This window comes from Muscardinus avellanarius (assembly GCF_963383645.1).
Source record: "Muscardinus avellanarius genome assembly, chromosome: 21".
Lineage (NCBI taxonomy): Eukaryota > Metazoa > Chordata > Mammalia > Rodentia > Gliridae > Muscardinus > Muscardinus avellanarius.
The window spans coordinates 19,161,668-19,186,649 of NC_137807.1; the positions used below are offsets into that span (position 1 = coordinate 19,161,668).

Here is a 24,982-nt window from a genome sequence, read left to right on the forward strand (position 1 = left end):
CCGGGTCTCTCACTTCTTTATGTTCTTATTTTATTTTTTGTGGTCCTACGGATGAAGCCAGGAGCATTCTACTTCTGAGTTTTTTTATTTTGAAACAGTGTCTCTCTGCGTTGCTGAGGCTGGCCTTGAACCTGCCATCCTCCTGCTGAGCCTCAGCCCGTCTGCATATGTGTTTCTCATTTGCTTTCTTTGAGATGATTGTAACTTATTGGTAAGGGGGAAAAACACCATAAGACTTTCAATTGAAGAAATAATAAGCCAGGCGTGGTGGCTCACACTTGTCATCCCCATTCTTGGGAGGCTGAGACAGGAAGATCGCAAGTTCAAGGACAGCCTCAGCAACTTAGTGAGACCCTCAACAATTAAGTGAGACCCCGTTTCAAAATAAAAAATAAAATTTAGCTGAGCCACCTCCCAGATTACCATTGCGACATCCTTGTTGGCACCTACTTTTTATTGACGACATTTATGCTACGTCTCATTTTGAAGCGCTTGGAGAAAACAACGGCCTGCTTCAGTCGTGATAGCGTAGAGTATGAGGGTCATTTGAAACACTAAGGCTACTGACTGTAAACACAGAAACTCTGAGCAAAGGCCACCCAAATCTCATCGCCTAAGAGGCAGCTGCCTGTTCTGCACAACCCCCTCAGATCTCCAGGGTGCGTTTACACACCTGCTTGTCACACCAAGCGTGGAGCATGATCTCTGATTGTTCCTGTTCACAAGATTATAAGAACATGTCCCTGTTTTTCTGCATAGACTTCATAATTACCTTTCTAACAACTGCATAATCCTCTACTGAGTTGGTATGCCCAGGTGTCCCCATATCGCCCCCTGGTCTTTGCCATTGAAGGTGCTTCTGACTTTCCGCTTTTCTATAAAGCCGAGGATTGCTATGCACAGACGTCTTTCCTCAGTATGTTCCCTTGCTGGGTCGAAAGAAGGCCAAGTGCCCGGGTTGATGGCGTACGCCTGCAGTCCCAGTGACAGAGCAGGCCGAGGCAGGAGGACCACAGGCTCCAGACCAGCCCGGGAGACTTAGCGAGGCTCCGCCTCAAAATAAAAAAGAAAAAGAAAAAGGGTGTAGCTCAGCTCAGCGGTAGAGCGCCCTGGAGTTCAGTCCCAGGGTCTCCACGAGGAGGCCGCGTTTGTAGCTCTTGGCACGCTGTGTAGCCGGACCTCGCGCTCCTCCTCCTTCCAGTAGTTGGTGTGTTGCCGATTCCAGGGCAACCTCATCCTACAGGGCGTTTACATTTTTTATTTGCTGATCTAGTAGGAGCAGAATGGCTCCCCGTTGCTTTACTTGCGTTTCTTTGGTTATTAATGGAAATCGCATCTTCCCTGTGGTCCTTGTGTGCGGGCTGCCCGGTGTCGCTGGGGCTGCCCGGTGTCTGCGGACGTCTGCAGCTCTTTGCCTGTTCGGGTAAATTGAGGTCTTGATTTTTTGTAAATTAAACCGTGATAGCTTTACTCACAGTTGCTAGTGAACTTGTTCATACGTTTCATATTTTCTAGTGCTGTGCTTGCCTTTTAATTTTAGATATTTATTTGCACTACAAAAATCCCTATTTTTGTAATCAAATCTGTCGATGTGTTTTGCCCTGTTCTTTGAAGCTTAGGAAGCTACCCTCCCGCTGGAGAGTTGGTAAATATTTAATTCTACCTTCTGCTATTTTAGATTCTTTAATTCATCTGGATTTTATTTACTATCAATTGAGTTGCAAATTGCATTTCCTTCTTTTCAAAACTGCTGGCCAGTCATCGCCCCTCTTGCTGGTTCTCTCGCAGGGATCATCCACCAGATGAAGGGCGACTACGCCACGGCCCTGAAGCTGCACAAGACCCACCTGTGCATCGCGCAGGAGCTGAGCGACTACGCGGCCCAGGGCCGGGCCTACGGGAACATGGGCAACGCCTACAACGCGCTGGGCATGTACGACCAGGCGGTCAAGTACCACCGGCAGGAGCTGCAGATCTCCATGGAGGTCAACGACCGCGCCTCACAGGCCTCCACGCACGGGAACCTCGCCGTCGCCTACCAGGCCCTGGGCGCCCACGACCGGGCCCTGCAGCACTATCAGAACCACCTGGACATCGCCCGGGAGCTGCGAGACATCCAGAGCAAGGCCCGCGCCCTCAGCAACCTGGGAAACTTCCACTGCTCCCGGGCAGAGTACGTGCAGGCCGCCCCCTACTACGAACAGTACCTGCGGCTTGCGCCCGACCTCCAGGACATGGAGGGGGAAGGGAAGGTCTGCCACAACCTTGGCTACACCCACTACTGCCTCGGGAATTACCAGGAGGCTGTGAAGTACTACGAACAGGACCTGGCGCTGGCCAAGGACCTCCACGACAAGCTGAGCCAAGCGAAGGCCTACTGCAACCTGGGCCTGGCCTTCAAGGCCCTCCTGAACTTCAGCAAAGCGGAGGAGTGCCAGAAGTACCTCCTGTCCCTGGCCCAGTCCCTCAATAACTCCCAGGCTAAGTTCCGAGCCCTCGGGAACCTGGGCGACATCTCCATCTGTAAGAAGGACGTCAACGGTGCGATCAGGTTCTACGAGCAGCAGCTGGGCTTGGCTCACCACGTGAAGGACAGGCGGCTGGAGGCCAGCGCCTACGCGGCCCTGGGCACCGCACACCGAATGGTTCAGAAGCACGACAAGGCCCTGGGCTGCCACACGCAGGAGCTGGAGGTCTACCAGGAGCTGGGCGACGTGCCGGGGGAGTGCAGGGCTCACGGGCACCTGGCCGCCGTCTACATGGCCCTCGGGAAGTACACAATGGCCTTCAAGTGCTACGAGGAGCAGCTGGAGCTGGGCCAGAAGCTGAAGGAGCCCAGCCTGGAGGCGCAGGTCTACGGCAACATGGGCATCACCAAGATGAACATGAGCCTGATGGAGGAGGCCATCGGCTACTTCGAGCAGCAGCTGGCCACGCTGCAGCAGCTGAGCGGCGGCGAGTCTGTGCTGGACCGCGGCCGGGCCTACGGCAACCTGGGCGACTGCTACGAGGCCCTGGGCGACCACGAGGAAGCCGTCAAATACTACGAGCAGTACCTGTCTGTCGCCCAGAGCCTGAACCGCATGCAGGACCAAGCCAAGGCCTACCGGGGGCTGGGCAACGGGCACAGGTAAAAGCACAGGGGCCGGGATGGGGGGGTGGAGCCTGCGTGGGGCGCAGGAGTGACAGCCGCCCGGGGCTGCAGACGCGTGCTGACCTCATGTTCACAGAGGCCTCCTCTGAGTCCTCCCACAGTCCATCAAATTAAGCAGGTGACAGTATTCCTGTTCCAGAGAGGCTGGGTTAATGCCCAAGAGCACACAGCTTAAAAGGGACAGCCACGAGGCCAGCCCGGGATCCTTGACTCCACAGGCAGCGCTTCTGCGGCTGTGTGAAGTGGGTAACATAAGGGCTCATAGAGATCCAGGTGCTTCTGTGGCTGTGTTAAGTGGGCAACATAAGGGCTCATAGAGCGCCAGGTGCTTCTGTGGCTGTGTTAAGTGGGCAGGATAAGGGCTCATAGAGCGCCAGGTGCTTCTGTGACTGTGTTAAGTGGGCAGGATAAGGGTTCATAGAGCGCCAGGTGGTGGCACACGCTCGGAATCCCAGCATTTGGGAGGCTGAGATGGGAGGATCGCAATTCGCGGTCAGCCTCAGGTACTACTTAGTGAGGCCCTTTGCAACTCAGTGAGACCCTATTTCTAAATAAAGAATAAAAAATAGGGCTTGGGGGTGTAGCTCGGAGGTAGAATGCCCTGGGTTCCATCCCCAGTACCACAAAAAAAAAAAAAAAAAAAAAAAGAGAGAGAGTTCATAGGCCAGGCATGGTGGCGCACACCTATAATCCCAGTGCTTGAGAGGCTGAGGTTTGAGGCCAGCCTCAGCAACCTATTGAGGGCCCCAGCACCTTAGTGATACCCTGTTTCAAAATTAAAAGGGGCCAGGGTATAGTTCAGAGGTAGAACACCCCTGGATTATATCTGGAGTACAAAAAAAAGAAAAGTTAATAGGGGCACGAAGGTGAGTTCATGAGTGTAGCCAGCCTTTCCTGAATGCCCCCTGTTTCCATGTGCACCGGCACCTCAGTACCCCCAGTTCCTGGAGCCCATTGTATTGCTTTTGGGAAAAGCCACCTGGTGACGCAGGAGCAGTGAGTCCATTCCATGAACATGCCGGGCACCTGGCGGGCTCTGTGGACCTCTTTCACCACACACTGACCGCCATCTGCTGGGTGGGGACGTGTCACCGCAAGCAGCCGGCTGGGAGGAGCCGTGTGCCCCATGGGTGGCATGGCCGCCGCCAAGGCCCGCGCTCCCCCACTCTGCTCACGTCACCTCTGCACGGCACAAAAGACGCGCTGTGGGCCGAGGGGTGCTCCTCTCCCGGCGTGGGGGCAGGAGAAGGTGCCTGTGTCTGCAGGATATATGGCCTCACTGGATAGCAGGGGATTCGGGCTCCTGGAGGGGGAGGGCAAGGGTCAAGCTAAATCATCACCCACAGCCAGCGCCGAGCAGCTCAGGGCGAAAGATTCATGGCCGCCGTAAAGCGATTTCAAAATCATAGTCTAAGCGGTAGTGGAAATTGGGAGGCCCGAGAACCAAACAGTTCACCCGCTATCATCGTGCCTATTAATATATTTTATGTGCCCTCTGGGGTGTAGATCCCACTGAATCTCGAGCTCTTGGGAAGGTCACGAAGGGATGACTTTTGAATTGCTTTCCAGATTATGAAATTCCTCTGCATCTCACTCTCAGGGCACATGATAGGTTTAGCTAGAAGAGGAGTTAAGAGCTTCTCTAGTAAGTGACAGTGACGAATGCTCTTCATTTTCTCGGGGGCTTTTGTGTGCTGCACCTGCACGGAATCATATCATTGCTTTTCCGTCTACACTGCAGGGCGATGGGGAGCCTACAGCAAGCCCTCGTGTGCTTTGAAAAGCGGCTCGTGGTCGCCCACGAGCTGGGGGAGGCCTTCAGCAAGGCCCAGGCCTACGGCGAGCTGGGAAGCCTGCACAGCCAGCTGGGGAACCACGAGCAGGCCATCTCCTGCCTGGAGCGCCAGCTGGGCATCGCCCGCGAGATGAAAGACCGCGCCCTGGAGAGCGACGCCGCCTGCGGCCTGGGCGGCGTCTACCAGCAGATGGGGGAGTACGACACAGCTCTGCAGTACCACCAGCTCGACCTGCAGATCGCAGAGGAGACCAACAACCCCACCTGCCAGGGCCGCGCCTACGGGAACCTGGGCCTCACCTACGAGTCCCTGGGCACCTTCGAGAGGGCCGTGGTCTACCAGGAGCAGCACCTGAGCATTGCCGCACAGATGAACGACTTGGTGGCCAAGACGGTGTCCTACAGCAGCCTGGGGAGGACCCACCACGCCCTGCAGAACTACTCCCAGGCGGTCATGTACTTGCAGGAAGGTAGGTGCGCATCGGGGCGGTGGCTCCCCACACGGAGCGAGGCTGGAGGCGCACTGTCGGCCCACCCCCATCACACTGCCCTCCCTCGATGGCGTCCCTTGATAGTACGAGGGGTAGCCCTGTCCAGAACATGCTACGGTCTCTGGACCCAGCTCGCCTCACCCTCTGGGTGTCCAGGTACTGCTCCCGGCTGTCCGGGGACTGGTGCCCTCCTTGTCTGTCAGAACCCTCTGCCCGGCCGGGCGTGGTGGCGCACGCTTGTAATCCCCGCACTTGGGAGGCAGAGACAGGAGGATCGCGCAGGTTCAAAGCCAGCCGCGTGCGCTGGTTTAGGAGACCCTGTTTCCAAATAAAAAATGTAAAAATAGGTCTGGGAGTGTAGCCCGGAGGTAGAAGGGCTTCCAAGAACCCCATTACCAAAAAAAAAAAAAAAAAACCCTCTGAAGGGTTGCACCCACCCACCCGAGTTCTGTTGGCCCTCTAGAGCACATTTATGTATTTACATATATATGTATTTATGTATGTATGTATGTATGTGTGGTACTGGGGATTGAACCCAGGGCCATCTACCTTTGAGCTACACCCACGCCCTATTTTATTTTTATTTTGAAACAGGGTCTTGCTAGGTTGATGAGAGTCTCACTACTTGTTGAGGCTGTCCTCGAACCTACGATCCTCTGTCTCAGCCTCACAGGCATGCGTCACCACGCCACGATTCCTTTAGAACATACCTAAATGGTATCAACACTACATAGATGTCATTCTGACACCATGGCTGAGCTCTCATGCAGAAGCATCGGCCGAGGGGCACCAGAGCTGCCGACCAGGACTCCTGCCCAGTGCTAATTACCCACAGAGCGTGGGCCATTGCCCTCATAGTCTTGTTCCAGGCAGGCCCAGAAACTGGCTCCTTCCCTTCCTCTCCTGCCCTCAGTCCCACCAGTTATCTGAGCACAGCGGGTCCTTGGATGCGCCTTTCCTCCGGAACAGAAGTCCCTCAGCAGGCGCTGGCCCGCCACCCCTTTAACTAGTTGCTGACTTCAAAGGGCTTAATCTGATTCTGTCCTCACAGCCTTGAGGGGTGTATCTTCTTCTTTTTTTTTTTCTTTTTTTTTTTTTTTTTTTTTGTGTTACCTGGGATTGAACCCAGTGGGCCTTCTACCGAGCTACACTCCTAGCCCTACTTTTTTATTCTTTATCTTGAAACAAGGTCTCAGTGAGTTGCGGAGGGCATCACTAAGTAGCTGAGGCTGGCCGGGAATCCTGATCCCTCTGTCTCCGCCTCCCGAATGCTGGGATGACAAGCGCGTGCCCCGCACCGGCTAGGGTGTATCTTCTTCTTCTTCCCACTCTGGCAGCGAAGCCAGCTGAGGCTCAGGAAGCTCTCCGGGTCAGGCTTTCTGCTTCCTGACCACCACGTGGGCTGTCTGACCCCAGAGCCACATGGGACCGTTCTGAAGTTGTTTCTAACCTCAGGAGCGCCATGCAGGGTTGGGGCAGAGCGTCCCCCAGCTGAGCCCTGAGAGAGAAGCAGGAGGGAGGAGGGTGATGGCGGTGCCTGCACAGAGCAGGGCCCTCCAGCTGCAGCTGAGCATCTCCCAGAGGCTGCCAGCGCCGTGCAGGCCGGGGGAGAGGGGTCTCCTGCAGTGCGGCAAATCCAAATGGGTGCTTTTGGTTTCCTGAACCTCCTGGCTATGGTAAAAATGCCAACAGTCGGGGTGATTTTTAGTTGAATTTGTGAAAACTATTAAATTCAAGCCCAGGTCTGATAACTTTTCGGCTACATTCTTTAGTCCTTCCTGGAATACTGTTTCGGTGGGACAGCTGGTTGCTGGAGGCGCTGTGCCATTACTGCATGTTTATTCTTATCATTTCTGTTACTCCCAAGTCTTACAGAGACGGAGAAGCCCCTACCTGTTGCCCCCCCCACCGGGACGCCTCATCGCTCCGAGAGAGGGAGCCTGTGGCTGAGGCCTTCCCTCGCGGGCAAGCCAGGTGCCTCTCCTGAGCTCTGAGCCACAGGCGTGGACCCCTGGGCGGTGCTTCCGTGTGCTCTGAGTTGGGTCTGCAGCCTCTTGAGCGGAGGGGACAGGACGGTTCCACTGGAAATGGCCCCAGGGCTCTCTTCCCGTGCTCCCCCGCCCACTGGGCTCTCCTAGGCTTCAGAGGGAGGGGCTGCAGGTCGCATCACCGTGAGGAGTGAGCAGCCAGGTGACTTGAGTGAGCAGCTCGGGCCCAGCCACTGCTTCCGCCCAGCTTTCCCCAGTTTTACAAATGAAGAGTGATCTACTGACTTACTCGGGGTTTTGCAACCAGGGTCTGGCAAACTGGGCTCGGAAGAGCCTCGGGGATGAGTCAGCTTCCCACAGGTGCGTGTGGTGTGGTGGTTACTGTTGTTTTGCAGTGCTGGGGATAGGGCAGGGGCCAGGCAGAGCCCCCTCAGGACGTGCCTTTGCCCTCTCGGGTCTGGCCTGGTGCATCTTACGGCGACTCAGACCTGGCGGGCACGTCTGCAGTGAAGAGTCAGTGCGGTCAGCGTGGGAAAAGCCGGACAGCCCATAACCTCCTGCTTTCTCTCTAGAACCATTTTCCTCCCTGTGTGTTCCCGTTCTGTGAGGTGTTTAAAAATGGGAATTATTTGCAAGTACTATGTTTGTTACCCAGTGACATGGTTTAAACTTTAAAATGCTGTTCCCAGGTCTCTGGTGTTGTTTGCCTTTTGAGGGGCATCATAATTTATGAGCATGAACCTGGGCCTCGCTTTCCCTAGCCTCTCTGCTGACCCAGTTCCTTTCAAAGCTGGACACTGCACAGGCCGGCGTGCTCTGAGGTGGCCAGCCCTCCTCTGTCAGGAGGCAGCCCTGGCTGTGTGTGCACGCGTGTGGTGGGGCCTTGTGCCTTCGTCCACGCACGCCGGCTCACCGTGCAGAGAGCAGGGGTGAGGGCAGAGCCACGCTGAGCGCGGCCTCATGACCACCACCATGAGCAGCTGCCTTCGGTGGGCTTCCACAACGCCCGGAGGCTGCTGCTGTCCTGAAGCCCTGCAGCTTGCTGGGGGGAAGTGACCCCAAACTGCAGGGACCTCCTGAAGGCCATTCAAACCAGACAGCCTCATTTAAGGCAACCCGCTGAGGCGCATTAGAGTCTCAGACTTAGAGGGAAAAAGGATTGGACCAGGGGCAGTGGGCGTGGATTCTGCTTTAGGAAAACATTTGTCTCCCGTTGGCACTGACTGAACGCCTGTGGGGTGATAGGAGGGAGTGTTATCATAGCTTCCAACTTGCCTGTCAGGAGGAGCCGCCAGCCACAGAATCGGGTTATATACATTTACCAGCCAGTGGTTTACACTTGCAAACTAAGGGCTTTGCATCTGGAGGGGTGGGGGGGGGGGGCGGCCCAGTTAGGTTTCTGCTAGGCCTGCAAACCTGTCTGCGGGGACACAGCACCTGCAAGTGACCTGGGAGAGAACGCTGATCCAGCTCTGCTGGCTCGACCCGGGTCCTCCCTTCTCTCCTGCTGCTCCCCTGACATTCCCTGCACACACCCAGAGCAAAAGCACCTCCAGGACAGGTGGGCAGGAGGTGGGATTGCCCATCCTCCCAACTCCTCTAAATTTCCTATCTGGTTTCAGGTTTAAGGTTAGCTGAGCAGCTGGGCCGAAGAGAAGATGAGGCTAAAATTCGCCATGGTCTCGGCCTCTCCCTTTGGGCCAGTGGGAACCTGGAGGAGGCCCAGCACCAGGTGAGCAGAGAGCCCTGGAGGCCTGGGGTTAGCACTGTCGCCGCCAGGGCGTTGGCCAGAGGTGCTGGCCACCTCCCTCGCTGGGGCTGATGCAGGGTTTCCAGCCTCCCTCGCCCAGAAGTGTTGAAACTTTACATCCTGAACGATCCTCGCTGGCTTCCCCGAAAGCGTCCCCGGCAGTTTCTCTGGGATGCTGGCCATGTGCCACTGCTCGGCATTAACTTCAGTATGAAACCACAAGGATTCGCACTGGGCAAGGTATCTCGGACTCCAGTTAGAGCAGCGCTCGCTGTGGCGCACCACGCGCCTGGCTCTGCACGTGGGCACACGGCTGAAGTTCGCTGTCCAGCTGGCCCCGGGGCTGGAGCGCGGGGCCTGGTCTGTTGGGCTGGAGGGTGAGGTGGCTGCCTCTCAGCGCACACTCAGCCCTTTGCCAGCGTGAGTGAGTCCCATGGACGTCGTGCTAAGTGAAGGAGACCAAGGAGAAGCGGACCGAGGCCCGCCAGCCTGCGCCCCAGAGCCGAGCACAGGGTGGCCAATCTTGTCGCAGCGTCTTAGGTTGTTAGGGTATTTGTACTCTCATAACTAATTAATCTCCTAAATTTCCAGTTGCAAAAATTAAAACTTGTATTGATACAGTGTTTCACAATTTTCCAAGTACTTTCCTCATTGCCTTTACTCTTTAAAATGTCCTGAGAAGTTGAGCGATCGCCCTCTGCTTCGCAGAGGGGAGGAGGCTGAGGCTCAGTCTTGCCAAGAGTGGCTGCAGGTTAGAGGCAGAGTTGAGCGCACCAGGCGCCCCCTCTTAGCCCTTCCTTTCAATTTGAAAAAGTTGGGATGCCAGCCGCGGTCCCCTGTGCGGGCGGTGGGCAGGCCTCCTCGGGGGCTTGGCCCCGCAAGGGCTGGGAGGGCCATGCTGGATGCGGCTCAGGGCTCTGGGCCACCTGCGAAAGGCTCCCGCCTGCCCCAGGCACGGCCATCGCCACGGGCCTCCCCAGGGCCACTCCTGACCCCTGTTCCCTGTCCTAAGGACAACAGGGGAGCTTTTCATTTCTTTAATCAAAATCAGCACTTGTTTGGATTCACAGCCTTTTCAATTTTTTTAAAGATCCTTCCAACCTTATGTCTATAACCCTTGACTTTTATGTCATGGCATGGACTGTGAGTTGGAAAAAAATTCCCAAGACAAAGAGTAAAGCTACCCATGGACAAAGAGTAAACTACCCATGGGTTTGTTTAGTAAAGGAAGAAATGCACATTCGAAGGAGAACCCGGGCCATCTCAGTGAGAGGCGGGGCTGTGTGGCCCTCGGTCCCTCTTTCAGAGGAGACGTCCATGAGGGGTGACGGTGTATGAGCGAGGAACCCGGGCCATCTCAGTGAGAGGCGGGGCTGTGCAGTCCTCGGTCCCTCTTTCAGAGGAGATGTCCATGAGGGGTGGCGGTGTATGAGCGAGGCACCGTCTAGTCATACGACGACGCGGGGCCGTGGTCATCTCCAGGATGTGCTGGCCTCTGTGATTCTGATCGCAGCACAGCTGGGTTTGCAATCAGGAGGAGGCTCACTGGGACCTGCGGTCAGAACGCTTGCTCTGGGGCTGCCTCCCACAGTGAAGCAAGGCGCCACAATCTAGAGCTCCTTTCTATCAACAGTTGATAAACTATCAATCATACCCAGTAAGCGATCACTCACAGGGCTCCACAGGGACCACCTAGAAATAAAGATTCCTCTTTTCCAAGCCTTTTAACAGTGTCTGGGTCGAGACACTGTCTGAGAAGAAGTTGCCTCTGTCCACAGCCGACGTGCTTTGAGGCTGACATCTTGTCTCTTCCTGCAGCTTTACAGGGCGTCAGCCTTGTTTGAAACAATCCGGCACGAGGCGCAGCTGAGCACTGACTACAAGCTGTCGCTCTTTGACCTGCAGACGTCCTCCTACCAGGCCTTGCAGCGGGTGCTGGTCAGCCTAGGTGAGAGCTGCGTGTGTATGTGTGTGTGTGGGGGGGGGGGATGTGCACGCGTGCAGCCATGTGTCCAAACTGCTGCGATGAGATATGACTTGTCACAATAGACTAAGGCCACGCTGGCTGTTCAGAAGAGTTGGTAAAGTGCCTACTGTGTGCTGGGCCGAGGGCCAGTACCCGGTATTAGAGTTAAGACCTTCTTAGCCTGTCGAGAGTCATAAGGCAGAGTCTAGTGCAGCGTGGTTGGCACTAAGGTAGACGAGCTCACGTGCCAGGAAACAAGGCAGGCTGGCTGGTCCAGGCACAGTGCCAGTGTGCCCACCCCGTGCTCCAGCCTCCAGCTGCAGGGGAGGGGCCGCTCCTCAGCCTCGCCTCCTTCAGCATGGTCCACGGCAGGTGTCTGCGCCCTCCGGGCTGGCCCCTAGCTGTGACACTCTAGTCCAAGACCTGGGATCGTTCTCCCAGGAGTGTGCCCCGGGGTACCAGTGCAGCTGCAGCTGCCCACCCCTGGGCCTTGACCATCCCAGCCGGCCCTTCCCAGGTCCCACCGGACACCTGCCTCTTCCCAGCAGGTATCCATGGAAACGAACAACGCCTCTGAAGTTGAGGGCTTTTCAGTACCCTGCCCTTTGCTGTGTGTCTAGGGACACACACGTTTCCCCTGGAAGATTGTGTGCTCACTGCCCGGCACTGTAATCTCTCCTCTATTAGAGCCACAGCGCTGCATCTGTCCAGCACTTTGGGCTAGTTTTCCAGGGCGCACAGAAATGGTTCCTGCTGTTCCCGTTAATAACTTAATGGAGTAAAAGAAGAGACTGGCAGCCACTCACATAAACCCGCTTCTGCTTTGCCCCAGTGCCCGAAAGGCAGGCACGCCATCCCCTCCTGCCCGACCCGCGCCCTCGGCGGCCGCACGCGTTCCAGCCACTCTCCATGTTGCATTTACCATACAAGCCGGCCCTCTGCGCTGCTCCTTCAGCGCTTCCGATAATCCTCACTTGAAACCGCGCTGCCCTCCATCTGTGCTTCCGCGGCCACGCGCCGCTTTTAAACTGCAGTACAGACTAGCTTCTTAGAGAAAGCAGGATTAGAGGCTGGTTGGGAGACCAGGGGAAAGCTTGAAAGCGAGAAATGATTTTAAAGTAATAGAGACCTCAGAGGTTTAAGCTCTCTGCCCACGGGGACTAGAAGAGAGGAGGGAGGGGAGGGGAAGCCGGCTGGAGCCTGGCGAGGAATGAGGATCTGGCCCTCAGGAAACAGCGCCACCTGTCAGGCAGGTGGTGCTTACGTAACACCTGCCAGGCGTCTTCCCAGAGAGAGCCTCGCCTAATCTCGCCACAGCCTTTGAGATGTGCAGGATGACTATTATAACCCTCCTTTTTGAGACAAGTTCAGTGAGAAGGGAAAGGCCACCCAGCAGAGGGACAGGCACGGGAGATGGGGCTGGATGACGTGCTCCAGAGCAGGAATCTGGGAGGAAGGACGGGAGACGTGTCCTGCAGGGCTTGTCTGCAAACTCTGAGTCGGGGTGGATGTTGAACAGGAAGCCAGAGGGTGGCAGGAGGTGTCAGAAGCAACTCAGGACATGGAGCAGAGGGCAGGCAGCTACTAGGCCAGGTCGACTCCTGCCATTCCAGCTGCGAGACGGGAAGGCTCGGCGGCCTAAGGTGCTACGGAATCTGACAGTGACTCCGCAAGCATGGCTCCCTCGGCGTGAGCCCCGAGCCTGCGGGTGACCCAGGCAGGGAGCCGAGTCTGCGGCAGCGTTCCCGAGCTGCACCTGAGAGCTGCACCCGTGGGCTCTCCCCAAGTGAGCACGCTCCTGGCAGACCCCTCAGCCTGTCTCTGTCTCCGTCTCCTAGGTCACCACGACGAGGCACTGGCCGTGGCAGAGAGAGGTCGGACCAGGGCGTTTGCTGACCTTCTGGTGGAACGGCAGACAGGCCAGCAGGACTCCGACCCCTACTCCCCGGTCACCATCGACCAGATCTTAGAGATGGTGAACGGCCAGAGGGGGCTGGTGCTCTACTACTCCCTGGCTGCCGGCTACCTGTACAGCTGGCTGCTGGCTCCTGGCGCAGGTGAGAGCTCTCTCGGAGGGAACGGGCAACTAAGCCAGCAGCCCTGAGACGGTCCGGCCTGCTGGCAGTGAGGGAGGAGCCCCATCACCCCAAACTAGACCCAGGAACGCGGCCTCTGCCACGTGTGGATTGCGGAGCAGGTCGCCAAGCGGGCTCAGCGCCCGCTCACTCAAAACACGGTTGCTCCCTGCTGGTCCACGCGTTTGTCAGGAAGGCGAAGTGCAGGGCATCCGTCGCCCTCGTGGCCCTGGTTGTGGGCAGCTGCTGTCCATTGGTTAACACAGTGACGGCTGCAGGTCCTGACGAGTCCCTTGAAGATAGATATGATGGGATCATGGTCCTCCTGTGTCAGGGAAAAGTTAGACTAAGACAGTAATGGCAGCTCTCACAGTCTCCAAGTCTGAAGCTTGAAATTTCTGAGATTAAAAGAACTTGGGTTTTGTTTTCGTTTTGTGTTTTACCAGTTCTGTCGAAAATCTATTTTAGAGTTAAAAATCCCCTTTGACTAAAGCGGCAGTAAATGTTTAGGATGTAGCAGTTTCACTGAGTACAGAGCCACTAATTGGCTGTTAGGGCCGTGTTTTTTGCATAATAAAATGCTGATGGCTCTTCCACGTTGGAGACACACCAGATCCAATTAGACTTTATGGACTGGGAAGTGGATCTCGTAATTGGGAATCTTGAAGGATGGGCTTCTTGACTGTCTGTAAAAAGTTCAGCTGTCAGGGAGAATTGACAAGATTTTCTTGATTATGTTTCTCTGTCTTTGATTTAAAAAAAAATGGCGGCTGGCTGACAGATGCTTCTGGGGTTCTGAGCGTCTGTACCCGGGCGCTCTGTGTCTCGCCATCATTGTTTGTAGCCTCTTCTTTTTAATACCATGTTCTGTGGGCTGCCCATGTAGGACATGCTGCTCTCTGACCCTTTTATGCTAAAAGTTTTAAGTTGTGATTTAATGGTGACCTGGTGAAGGGATGTGGGCCACAGTGGAGCCTCGGGTGTCCCCGCTCCCAAAGGGCGCGGTCCTCGTGCGGAGGAGGCTGACAGGTGGGGAGGGAGGCCCCGCTCCTCTTCTCTCTGGTTGTGGGACATGACTTGACAGGCGGCGTCTCCCGGCCCTGTAATAATGAGCCGTGTGTAACGAGGCCCCGTTGTTTCTTTTTTCATCCCTCTTTGCTCTTAATGAGACTCTGAAGCCTTCGCTGGGGGCTCTAATCCAATCAGAGAGGGTAGCGTGCTCCTGGCCTGACCCAGCTCATTACCATTTGAGAATATGTCCTGTGTTTATTGCTAGAAAACCACTGTGGCTTCTTCAGGTACATGGCGCCATCTTCTTTAAATATTTTCTTCCTTTGATTCATTCATGACCACCACCCAGTTAGTCTTACTTTTTAAAAAGTGTTTTTATTTGGCCTTCACAATGTATGTTTATTTTGATGTGCTTTTGTGAAGTAGGTCTCTCATGGCACAGTTTCCACTTAGCTAATTAGAGGTTTGCTCAGGATTTCAGAGTCTGCAGAGTCTACCTGGGCACAGACATGCACAGATCCTGCAAGATATTTTGCTGAGCTGATGCTTCTGAAAAGAATAAGATTGGAAATGCATAGGAAATAGTCCTAATTCCAGGAGTTTCTATCTGTGTGTGTGTATAATATATATATTACATGTATAATATATATATATATATATATATATAATCAGAAGCAAAAGCTGTCTCCTGAATCCCCTATTTTCAGGCACCAAGCCTGATGGTAACAGCTGTAAAAAGGCACTGATCCAAGCCAGAAGCCTCTGGAGACCTCGGCTCTCCTCCCAGGCTCGCTCACATGGCCACAGAGCGTGGGCCCTGCCACCCCCACCTCCCTCGTCCCTCTCCTGCTGCCCACCTGTGTGTGACGTTGGCCATGCCTGCTGCTTTCAGGAATCCTCAAGTTCCACGAGCACTACCTGGGTGATAGCGCGGTGGAAAACCCCGGGGACTTCCAGGCGGGCAGCAGCGCCACCCTTCCCGCGGCGGCCAGCTCGGCCCTGGAGCAGCACATCGCCAGCGTCCGAGAGGCCCTGGGGGTGGAGTCCTACTACTCCAGGTAGGGAGCGAAGCGCCCACACCCATTTGCAGTGAAATCCAGGGGCTAGTTGCTAATAAGCACCCTACTTGAACTAGGAGAACATCATTGCTTCGACAGCAGGAAGCCCCTGGGGAATGTGTCTGTTCTTTCTGGTAATTGCCCTTCAGATGAGGGGAGCATCAGCTGAGAAGCCTGTTCTCCATGTAGACTGTTGCACATAAATACAACTTTGTGGCATGGCTGCTAATTAAAATGGAGGCTATTTTTTTGGGCTATAAACAGATGAGAATGAGTTTGTTCGTACTGTAGCTGACTGCTATTCGAGAGCGTGATTTAGCACCAGTGACTGGGGAGGTGCGTGTTGGGGGCAGAGGTGGAGGGAGCTGAGCTCCCAGATATCGGGAGTAGACGGGGCTGCTTTCTGCAGCGACTGTAAAAGGCGCGTCTACAGAAACATTTCTCATGATGATAGACTGTGGTACATCTGCAAAATAGTTCCCACCAACCCCCTGCTTCTGGGGAGCACCACAAGAAGAGAGCTCAGTGGCGCTGGCTGTGCTGTACCCAACTCTCGCGGGCGCCTCCACCCTCCAGACAGCGGTTGCCAACACCCAGAAGATGTTGTGGCAGAGGCTGATCTGCCACGCGCACTGGCGCCATGTCCCGAGAGCAAACTTCCGCTTGTGTCTTTGATGATTCCATTTGTAATTGTCAAGGTCCCGGGCCAGCTCTGCCATCCCAGTCGACGTGCCCCGCCCGGGCTCTGTGGGGCGTGCAGAGCTCGTTGCCAGCAGCTGGGCTGGCCTTTGGGGGTGCTTCTGAGGTCAGGGAGGAGCCCTTGGGTGAGATATAATTGCCAGATGATGTAATGTCAAGGTGTCAGCAGAAGCCAGCACTGGAATGGGCAGTCTAGATCAACATTACCATCGTATTCTGAGAAAACGGCCGGTGTGTAAGAATGCCACTTTATAGCTTCCGTTTCTATGAAGCGTGTGCAGGCCTCGGCCACACGCACGCACTCTCGCCCCGTCTCCCTGTGCGGCTGCCACACGCCCCGAACATCCCTGTCCTCAGCCCGAGGCGGCGGTGTGGCCATCACAGGGCTGGCAGTGTGGTGAGCCGAGGACTTGGAGGCATGGCCGCCCTTAGAGATTTCAGTTACAGACGACCCTAGCGAGGCAAGAGCAGAGGTGTGGAAGCCGCTCCAGCGGGCGAGCGGCTCAGGCCAGTGCGGTGGGACTGGGACTGGCCAGAGGCATTCCGTGGCCGAGCGTGGGGACCGGGAGCCCCTTCAGCCAGGCCCTTCCCGTGGTGAGCCTGCGAGTGCCACGGGGACCGGAGCACTTAGAGATGGGGGATAGACCGGAGCCGAAGTCTCTGCTCTCACCACACTGAAAGACACAGTATGTAAAGTAATTAGCTGGACACAGTGGCGCAGGCCTGTGATCCCAGGACTCAGGAGGCTGAGACAAGAGGATCCCAGTGTCAAGGCCAGCCTCAGAGGCTTGGCAAGACCCATTTGGTTTCAAAAGTAAAGAACCAAAAGGGATAGGTAGAATCCCAGGGTTCAATCCCCAATATCCAAAGTAAACAAGTAGATCAAAAGTAATTAATACTGTCCTGCGTACCTAAATGCAGGACGCAACGAGAGTGTACGTGGTGGGCGAGGAAGCCTGCCTGGCCCCGCAGAGCCTTCCCTGACAGGTGCTTGAGCTGAGCGCAGGGGGTGTCGGGAAAGGAAGCTCAGAAGGTCCCGGGCGCCGCATGGTGCACAGAGCCTTTGGTGACCCTGGCGCAGGCCTCCCGGTGAATTCTTGCCATCACTGCAGGCAACACTGTGCAGGGTAACTGGGGTTCTGCTTGTGCAGGCCGCTGCGAGCTTAGCTGATTGAAGTTCTTTCCTGAGGCAAAGCCTCTGGGACGCGAGGGCAGCACCAGTCAGGTCTTCAGATGCCAGAGGCCACGGGCAGAGCTTGAACCACGATCACGAAGTTGCCCAGGGCGCCGCAGCTGCCGTCTGCCACCTCCACACGCGATCCGCTCCATACGGCAAATGATGGCCGCCCACAGGTCGTCTCAGGTCAACCACCAATGGGGCTCGGTGGGGGAAATGGGATTTCACTCGTTCCCAGTTGTCAGGTGTCTGCGTTAAACTCACCGCAAGAAGGAAGAGGGTGAGGTCTTCCCAAGGCCTTCCGTCCTGGCCATGGCTCTGCCTTAACCCCAGATGCTTGTGCCTGTGAGGGTTTTATTTTCCTTTTTTTTTTTTTTTTTTTTTTTGGTACTAGGTATTGAACCCAGGGGCATTCTACCTCTAACCTACACCCCAACCCTATTTTATTTTGAAGCAAGTCTCACTAAACTTCTGAGGCTGGCCTCAAACCTGGGCTCCTCCTGCCTCAGCCTTCCTTGTACCGGGTCACAGGTATGCCACTGGGCCTGGCTCGCGCAGCCCTCCTTCACGCAGCTGGAGACGACCCCCTTCTTCCTGCAGGGGCCTTTTCAAGTGAATAATTCAAGGCCTTTGGGGTTACAGCTCAGCTCTGCATCGGTAGGAAGGAAGCGGGAGGGACTGTAACTCCCTTTCGTTCCCCAAAGTTAGTCTGCCCTTCAAGTAGAGAAAGCTCAGAGCAGTCCTCAGCCCCCCGCCCCCGGCTGTGGCCGGATTCTCGGCGGCTTTGGGGCTGCCCTCGAGAGCTTAGGTCCCCACCTTCCATGGCCGGACCCAGGTCTGCCCTGTCGCTGTGGAGGACTCATGCTAGAGCTGTGTCTATTGTCTTGAAAGCTTGCACTCACGGTCTTGATTACGGTCCTAACAGTTCACCACTTCCTTGGCATGGCTTGAATTGACTGGCACAGAGTTTTTGTGAGACTCTGGCTTCTGCCTCACAGTTTCCTGAAAACAATAAGAAAATCTCAATGCCATATTATTTTCCATCTAAAGAATTAGTGAACATTCTTAAAGCTATATGGTACAATGATAGCAAGGACACGTGGAATAAGCAGACATATGCCCTAGGAATATAAATAGGCTTAAAATTTCCTTTTCTTCTTTTTTTTTTGGGGGGGGGGTACTGGGGATTGAACTCAGGGGCATTCTACCTACAACCTATACCCCTAATCCTTTTTTAAAATGTTTTGTCTTTATTTTTAAAAAGGCTCTTGCTAGGTTGCTGAGAGTCCCGCTAAATTACTGAGGCTGGTTTTGAACCTGAAATCCTCTTGTCTCAACTTCCCCAAAACTAGGACTACAGACGTGTATCACCACGCCTGGCTAGGTTTAACTTTTCTAAAAATATCTCTAAAATGGTCAGGATTTTTTATTTAAAACTTTTTCCATATTAGAATTGGAGCAAGCCAGGCATGGTGGCACACGCTTGTAATCTCAGCATTTGGGAGGCTGAGACAGGAGGACCACAATTCGCGGTCAGCCTCTGCTGTTTAGTGAGGCCCTCCGCAACTTAGCGAGACCCTGTTTCAAAATAAAGAATAAAAATTCGGGCTGGGGGTGTAACTCAGAGGTAGAATGTCCTGGGTTTCATCCCCATTACCACACACACAAAAAGAACTGGAGCTGAGATGTGTATGTAGGAAAATTTGTCTTAGGTCTATATGTTATAGATAGAATGAAAACCTAAATTTAATCTGATTAAATGTCAAATTATTTCATATCTGTCCAATATAATGCCACATTGCTTTAAATTACATTTACAGAGATTTTTTAATCACATTAACAAATGTTTGTGACAAAATATTAAGTGAAAAAGTAGGATAATTAGCTTATAGAATAATTGATTTTGTTACATCAGCAAAACATAAACATAAAAAGAAAGGATTCTTAAAAGGCTGTAACATTAGTTGTAATTATAAGCAGGTGTTTATAATTATGAACTGCGCTTGCTTTATTCTTATTTTGCTTATTTTTAAGTGCATGTTTTTATTTTACTTATTTCTATATTTTTATGATACTGGGGATTGAACTTACCTCTATTACTGAGTTACACCCTCAGCCCTTTTATTTCTTTATTTTGATATAAGGTCTTACTAAGTTTCCCATATTGGCCTTGAACTTTTGATCCTCCTAAACATTTCTGTCTGGGTATCTACCAGACATCTTGAATCAAAATACCTAAAGCCAGATTTTGAGTTCCCCCATTCCCGCCTCAGTCTTTATCTTCATTTATGTATGATCATAAACCTAGTTTCTTAAGATAAAAATAGATCGTCGCCCAATATTCTTTCCCTCATTTTTCAATCCAAAGAAAATCTTGCAGAATATAACATTCATTTTGAACAATCTACCAATACCGAATCATGAAGAAATAAAACATCTGAGCAGATCTATACCAAGCAAGGAACCTAAAGCTCCCAACAAAGAAAAATTCAGGACCAGGTGGCTTCACTGGAGAATGCTACCCAACACATGAAGGAGAAGGATCGTCAGTCACCTCAGCCTTCCAAAAAATTATAAAGGAGGAATTATTCCACTCACTTTATGAGCCTAGAATTACTCTGATACCAAAATCAAAGATACAAGAAAACTATAAACCAGTATCTCTGATGATAATTGATGAAAAATCCTCAAATATTACTAGCTAGCACAATTCAACAACACATTAAAAAGATTCTGTACCATGACTAAGTGGGCTGGTATTTGGAATGCAAGGATGGCTCAATGGATAACTATATATACCATGTTAACAGTGATAGGACAAAGGCATATGCTTTGCTCAGTTGGTTCAGAAAGGCATTTGACAAAATGCAACATCCTTTCATGATTCAGTGATCTCATTTCTGGGTATATATATCCAGAAAAAATTGAAAATAGTACCTCAAAGAGATATCTGTGCACCCATATTCATCACAGCGTTATTCACAGTTGCCGATAGGCGGAAGCAATCTGAACACCCATCTGTGGGTAAATAGATAAAACACGGCATATACATACAAGAGAATACTTTTCAGCCTTAAAAAAGAAGGAAATCCTGTCACATGCACCGCATGGATGAACCTGGAGGACATTGTGCTGTATGAAATAAATCAGACACAAAAAAGACAGATCTCCCTGATTCTACCCGTGTGCGTATCTACAGCAGCTGGTCTCGTAGTAGAATGGCCGTCATGGGAACGGGGCAGCAGGGAAGGGAATGACTTCTCCAGTGGGCGTAGCATTCCGTTTTATATGGTGAATAAGTTGAACAAGAAGATGATATAGTTAATACCGCTGTGCTGTATGCTTAGAAATAGTCAAGATTATAAATCTTACGCACGTTTTGCCTTGATAGTTGTTAAAATGTGCTCTCAGCCACCTGCCTCTGCCTCCACTGTTGCCAGCACAGTGCAGGTCCTGCCCCCTCTGCCTCCAGCCACCGCCGCCACCTCCTCTCCCACCTCCCTGTTCCTTCTCCACCAGGGCCTCCAGCCCCCTCTTGCCATAGGCGTCTGTCTCGCCAAAGTGTGCTTGGTACTCTGTTTGTTTTTCCACCAGTTGTAACCCCCAGCACACTCAAATCCCCCAAAGCTCCTGATGGTCTTTAGACTCCAGCCCAGGTTACTCGTGTTGACTGGTGCCCCGCGGGCTCCGGCCCCGCCTGCCCATGCAGAAGCGTGCCTGGCGTCTCTCTGGGCCCCAGCCTCCCTCATCCCCACAAGACCCCCGGGCTCTCATCTTTGCTTCTGAAGTCGTTCCTCCCTCTACAAACGTCTGCTCACTGCCTTAGTATGGCCGGTCCCTTTCGCCCTCCAGAATCCTGCTTACATAGTGCCTCCTCAGAAGGCTTTCAGAAGCGGTATTGGCCTGACCCCGTCGCCTCTGTACACCCAGCCCCTAGGGCAGCCTGGGACATAGTAGTTATCAGTCCCTGCACACCTGACTGAACAAAGGAAGTGTCTCCTTTCTTTATTTTTGGTATGGGATTGCACCCAAGGGCATTCAACCACAGAGCTATATCCCCAGCCCATTTAATTTAATTAATTTTATTTATTTTGCGGTACTGGGGATGGAACCCAGGGGCATTCTACCTCTGAGCTACACCACCAGCCCTACTTTTTATTCTTTATTTGGAAACAGGGTTTCACTGAGTTGCAAAGGGCCTCATTAAGTAGTTGAGGCCGTCCATGAACTGCGATCCTCCTGTCTCAGCCTCCCAAATGTTGGGATTACAAGCGTGCGCCACCACACCCCTCCTAATTTTATTTTATTTATTTATTTTTGGTGGCACTGGGGTTCCTGGAAACCCTTCTACCTCCGGCATACACTCCCAGACACCTATTTTTTTATATTTTTATTTGGAAACAGGGTCTCTTAAGCCAGCGCGGCTAGGTACGAACCTGCGCGATCCTCCTGTCTCCGCCTCTCAAGCGCGGGGATTACAAGCGTGCGCCACCACACCCGGCCTAATTTTATTTTTTGAAACAGGTCTCACTAAGTTGCTGAGGCTGGCCTCAAACCTGTGATCCTCCTGCCTCAGCCTCCCAAGTACTGGGATTCTGGGTGCACACCACTCTACCTGGCTGAAACGCATCTCCAGTCTGAGCAGGAAGCCAGTGCGTTTGCTCTAGTCTAACCACTCTGCAGAGCGTGTCAACTCTCCCACTGTTTCTGTCAGAACTATCTCAACCCTGAGGAGTCCGAGTCAGCTTCTCAGCCCTCCACGTGCCTGAAAGGGGCCCTTCCTTTGCTCTTCCTTGTCTGGTACTCCCGCGGCTAGCGTGTCTTCCAGCAGGTGCCTGCCCTTCTCCTGCCCGGCCCGCAGTGAGGCAGCAGTGATCTGAAACATAGTCACCAGAAGCTGTGTGTGAGCTGGTCTGTTCACGCCAGGCTGGGCTACTGCTGCTGCAGTGCTCGTAACGCGCACCGGCCCCTAGAAATTGAGTCTCCGCGCCTCGGGGGACACCTTCATTCAATTACCCACCGCCGCTGCGTCCTCGCGAGTCCACAGGCCGTTCGTTGCTCGCCTTAATGGCATCTTGCTGCTCAAAGGAAGTACAGTGCTACAAAGGAGTTTCGGGAAATGGATTTAAAAATAAAAGAATTGCTTTTATTAAGCGTTTAATAAGAACTCCCAGTCCCTTCCCCCCAGATCAAAGGAGGCGGGATGCAAGCTGCTGTGCTGAACACCTCCCGAGGGGAAGCTGGTATGCATTTCAAAACACCTCTTCTGCGTCTAGCGCGGATATTTAGCCAGAGCCTTGCAGCAGGGAAGCTGCTCCCTGGGCACCTGGGGCAGCGTCGTGGCACCTCAGGATTCTGTTTTGTTTTTTGGTGGTACTGGGGTTCCTGGAAGCCCTTCTACGTCCGGGCTACACTCCCAGACCTATTTTATATTTTTATTTGGAAACAGGGTCTCTTAAACCAGCGAGGCTGGCTTCGAACCTGTGTGATCCTCCTGTCTCCGGGGATTACGTGCGCCACCACGCCCGGTGGCACCTCGGGATCCTAAGGCTGGTCAGAACGGCCCAGGCGGTGCGGTCACTGTGCGGTCGCAGGCGGGGCTGCAGGAGCATTCCTAGGAGGCTTTCAGTGAAGCGCTGCAGACCCCTTCAGTGGGGTCCATGTTCCTTCACTGCAAAGGACATTAAACCTTGCTGAATGGTTGCTGTTATCTCTCCCGTTTGGTACATTTCTTTATTTCTGATTTTTCTATCGTGTTATTTTTATAATCAGATGCATTTTCTTAATAGTTTTACTTGCCCTGCTTTAAATATGCTGATGAACCCACTTGACTACACTGCTGGCAGTCAGCAAATCGTAGCCAGTCTGATCATCCCGAGGGCTGGAGGTGATGCGGGTCATGAACGTCTTACATGTGGCTGGCAGGGACGGGCAGCGAGTTCCATAACCACATCAGAAGCTGTGCAGAGTCACCATATTTTTTTGGCATCCGCAATTAGTGAGAGACCCCACGAGCAGTAGTGGTGTAGTGCCAAACTGGAGTACAAGCGAGTCGTCCATACGGCTCTCTCACAGACACGGTAGTAAGTAAAAAAGTGACATCCCCGAATTACCTGTGGCGTGGCATCCTCTAACAGTTGGAAACAAAGGTAAAAATGTACTTTTAGGAATACAGAGAGATGCCACTGACCCTCTGCAGAGAGCACAGCCAGGGTGCAGTGCGGGTGAGGGATGGCTCCGGCCTCTGGCTGGGCAGGTGGGGCGGGCGCTGGGCGTCACCGATGATCCATGTGTTGTCCTCAAGATCTTGACCTTTGTGGGGGGCTCTGGGTGTGCTGATGTCATTAATAGAAATTATCTAATAGCTGGGCGTGGTGCCACACACCTCTAGTCCCCGAACTTGGCTAAAATAGTAGGATTGTACGTTCAGGGCCAGCCTTGTTTTAAAATAAAAATAGATCTGAGGGTGTAGCTCAAGAGATAGAATGCTCCTGGTTCAATCCCCAGTCCTTCCCCTCAAAAAAGCATTACCAAGTAAATGATAGCGGCCGGCATGAGGGGAAGGTGGCATGGGCCAAAGGCCATGATTGACACAGTCCTGAGAAGATCTCCCCCAAAGAAGAGGTTTTAAGCAAATCGGAGGTGAAAGCAAGACTGCTGTTAGGACAGGTCTGACCTATGGTATAAACGAGTACTTCAGACTAATGAGGAGACTTTGTCTGCCCTCTCTTACATCTGTTATTTGTAACTGTGTGTGTGTGCGTGCGCGCATGCGCAGTACTGGGATGGACCCCAGGAGCATTCTACCTCCAAGCCAAACCCCCAGCCCTATGTTTTATTCCTTATTTTGAAACAGGGTCTCACTGAGTTGCAGCGGGCCTCAGAGGTTGAGGCTGTCGTTGGGCCAAGATCCTCCTGCCTCAGCCTCGCAGTCGTGGGATGACAAGCGTGCCCACCACGCCCTGCTCTCATTTGTAAATTCTCATCGGCACGCTGTACTTTTCCAGCACGGTGAGATGCTGAGGGAGCGCTTGGAGTTTCCCTCCGTATCCCGCCCTCCTCCGCGGACCACACGTGAGGCCGGTGTGTGCAAAGCACACGCCTGTGCACCAATTACTGTGTCACTGCTGAGCACGAGCCCTGTTGGAGGAGAAAGTTGAAGCCTATCTTTCCAGAACTATTGTCTAATTCTGGCTTTTTATTAATCAAGAATGACTTCCCAAGCCGGGCGTGGTGGCGCGCGCTTGTCATCCCCGCGCTTGGGAGGCTGAGACAGGAGGATTGCGCAGGTTCGAAGCCAGCCTCGGCTACTTAGTGAGGCTCTCAGCAACATTTGAGACCCTGTTTCCAAATAAAGTATAAAATAGGTCTGGAAGTGTAGCCCGGAGGTAGAAAAGCCCCTGGGTTCCAACCCCAGTACCACACACACACACACACACACCCCTTCCCAATTAATCCAAACTAGTAAGATTTTACTTTATGGGACAAATGGTTTTTCTTACTCCAAATCCTTTCCAGAACTCTGTGGAGAAAAAAGCGGATATAATTTTTTTGGCATTTATATCATCCCTTTGAAACAAAGAGTTTCCAATTTCATTGTGAATTCGGGTAGCACCGCCTCAAACCCATTTTATGAGCGCGTAGTCCATGCCAGGGCCGGTGCTGAGCCTGGAACCGTCGCTGGGATGCTCGGCCTCACGGTGGCTCCCGGTGTGGGCTCGCAACAGTGTGTGAATGATTAACCCACCGCGTGCGAGGCTGGACACCGAGGGCCGCATCCCACTCTGTCTAGTGGGGCCAGGGGATAGCCGGAGGGAC

General features: G+C 53.3%; 1 protein-coding gene across 2 annotated transcripts in view; it reads left to right on the forward strand.

The window, feature by feature from the left end:
- TTC28 (tetratricopeptide repeat domain 28) overlaps positions 1 to 24,982 on the forward strand; it is a gene marked incomplete at both ends in the record, with an annotated part of 602,748 nt that overhangs the window by 515,384 nt on the left and 62,382 nt on the right. For both annotated transcript variants that reach the window (XM_080717620.1, XM_080717621.1), the window contains 6 exons: positions 1,789 to 3,130; positions 4,896 to 5,419; positions 9,051 to 9,160; positions 10,997 to 11,126; positions 12,983 to 13,201; positions 15,123 to 15,288. In XM_080717620.1, coding sequence (XP_080573746.1) covers positions 1,789 to 3,130; positions 4,896 to 5,419; positions 9,051 to 9,160; positions 10,997 to 11,126; positions 12,983 to 13,201; positions 15,123 to 15,288 — 2,491 coding nt within the window. The remainder of the gene's footprint in view (positions 1 to 1,788; positions 3,131 to 4,895; positions 5,420 to 9,050; positions 9,161 to 10,996; positions 11,127 to 12,982; positions 13,202 to 15,122; positions 15,289 to 24,982) is intronic.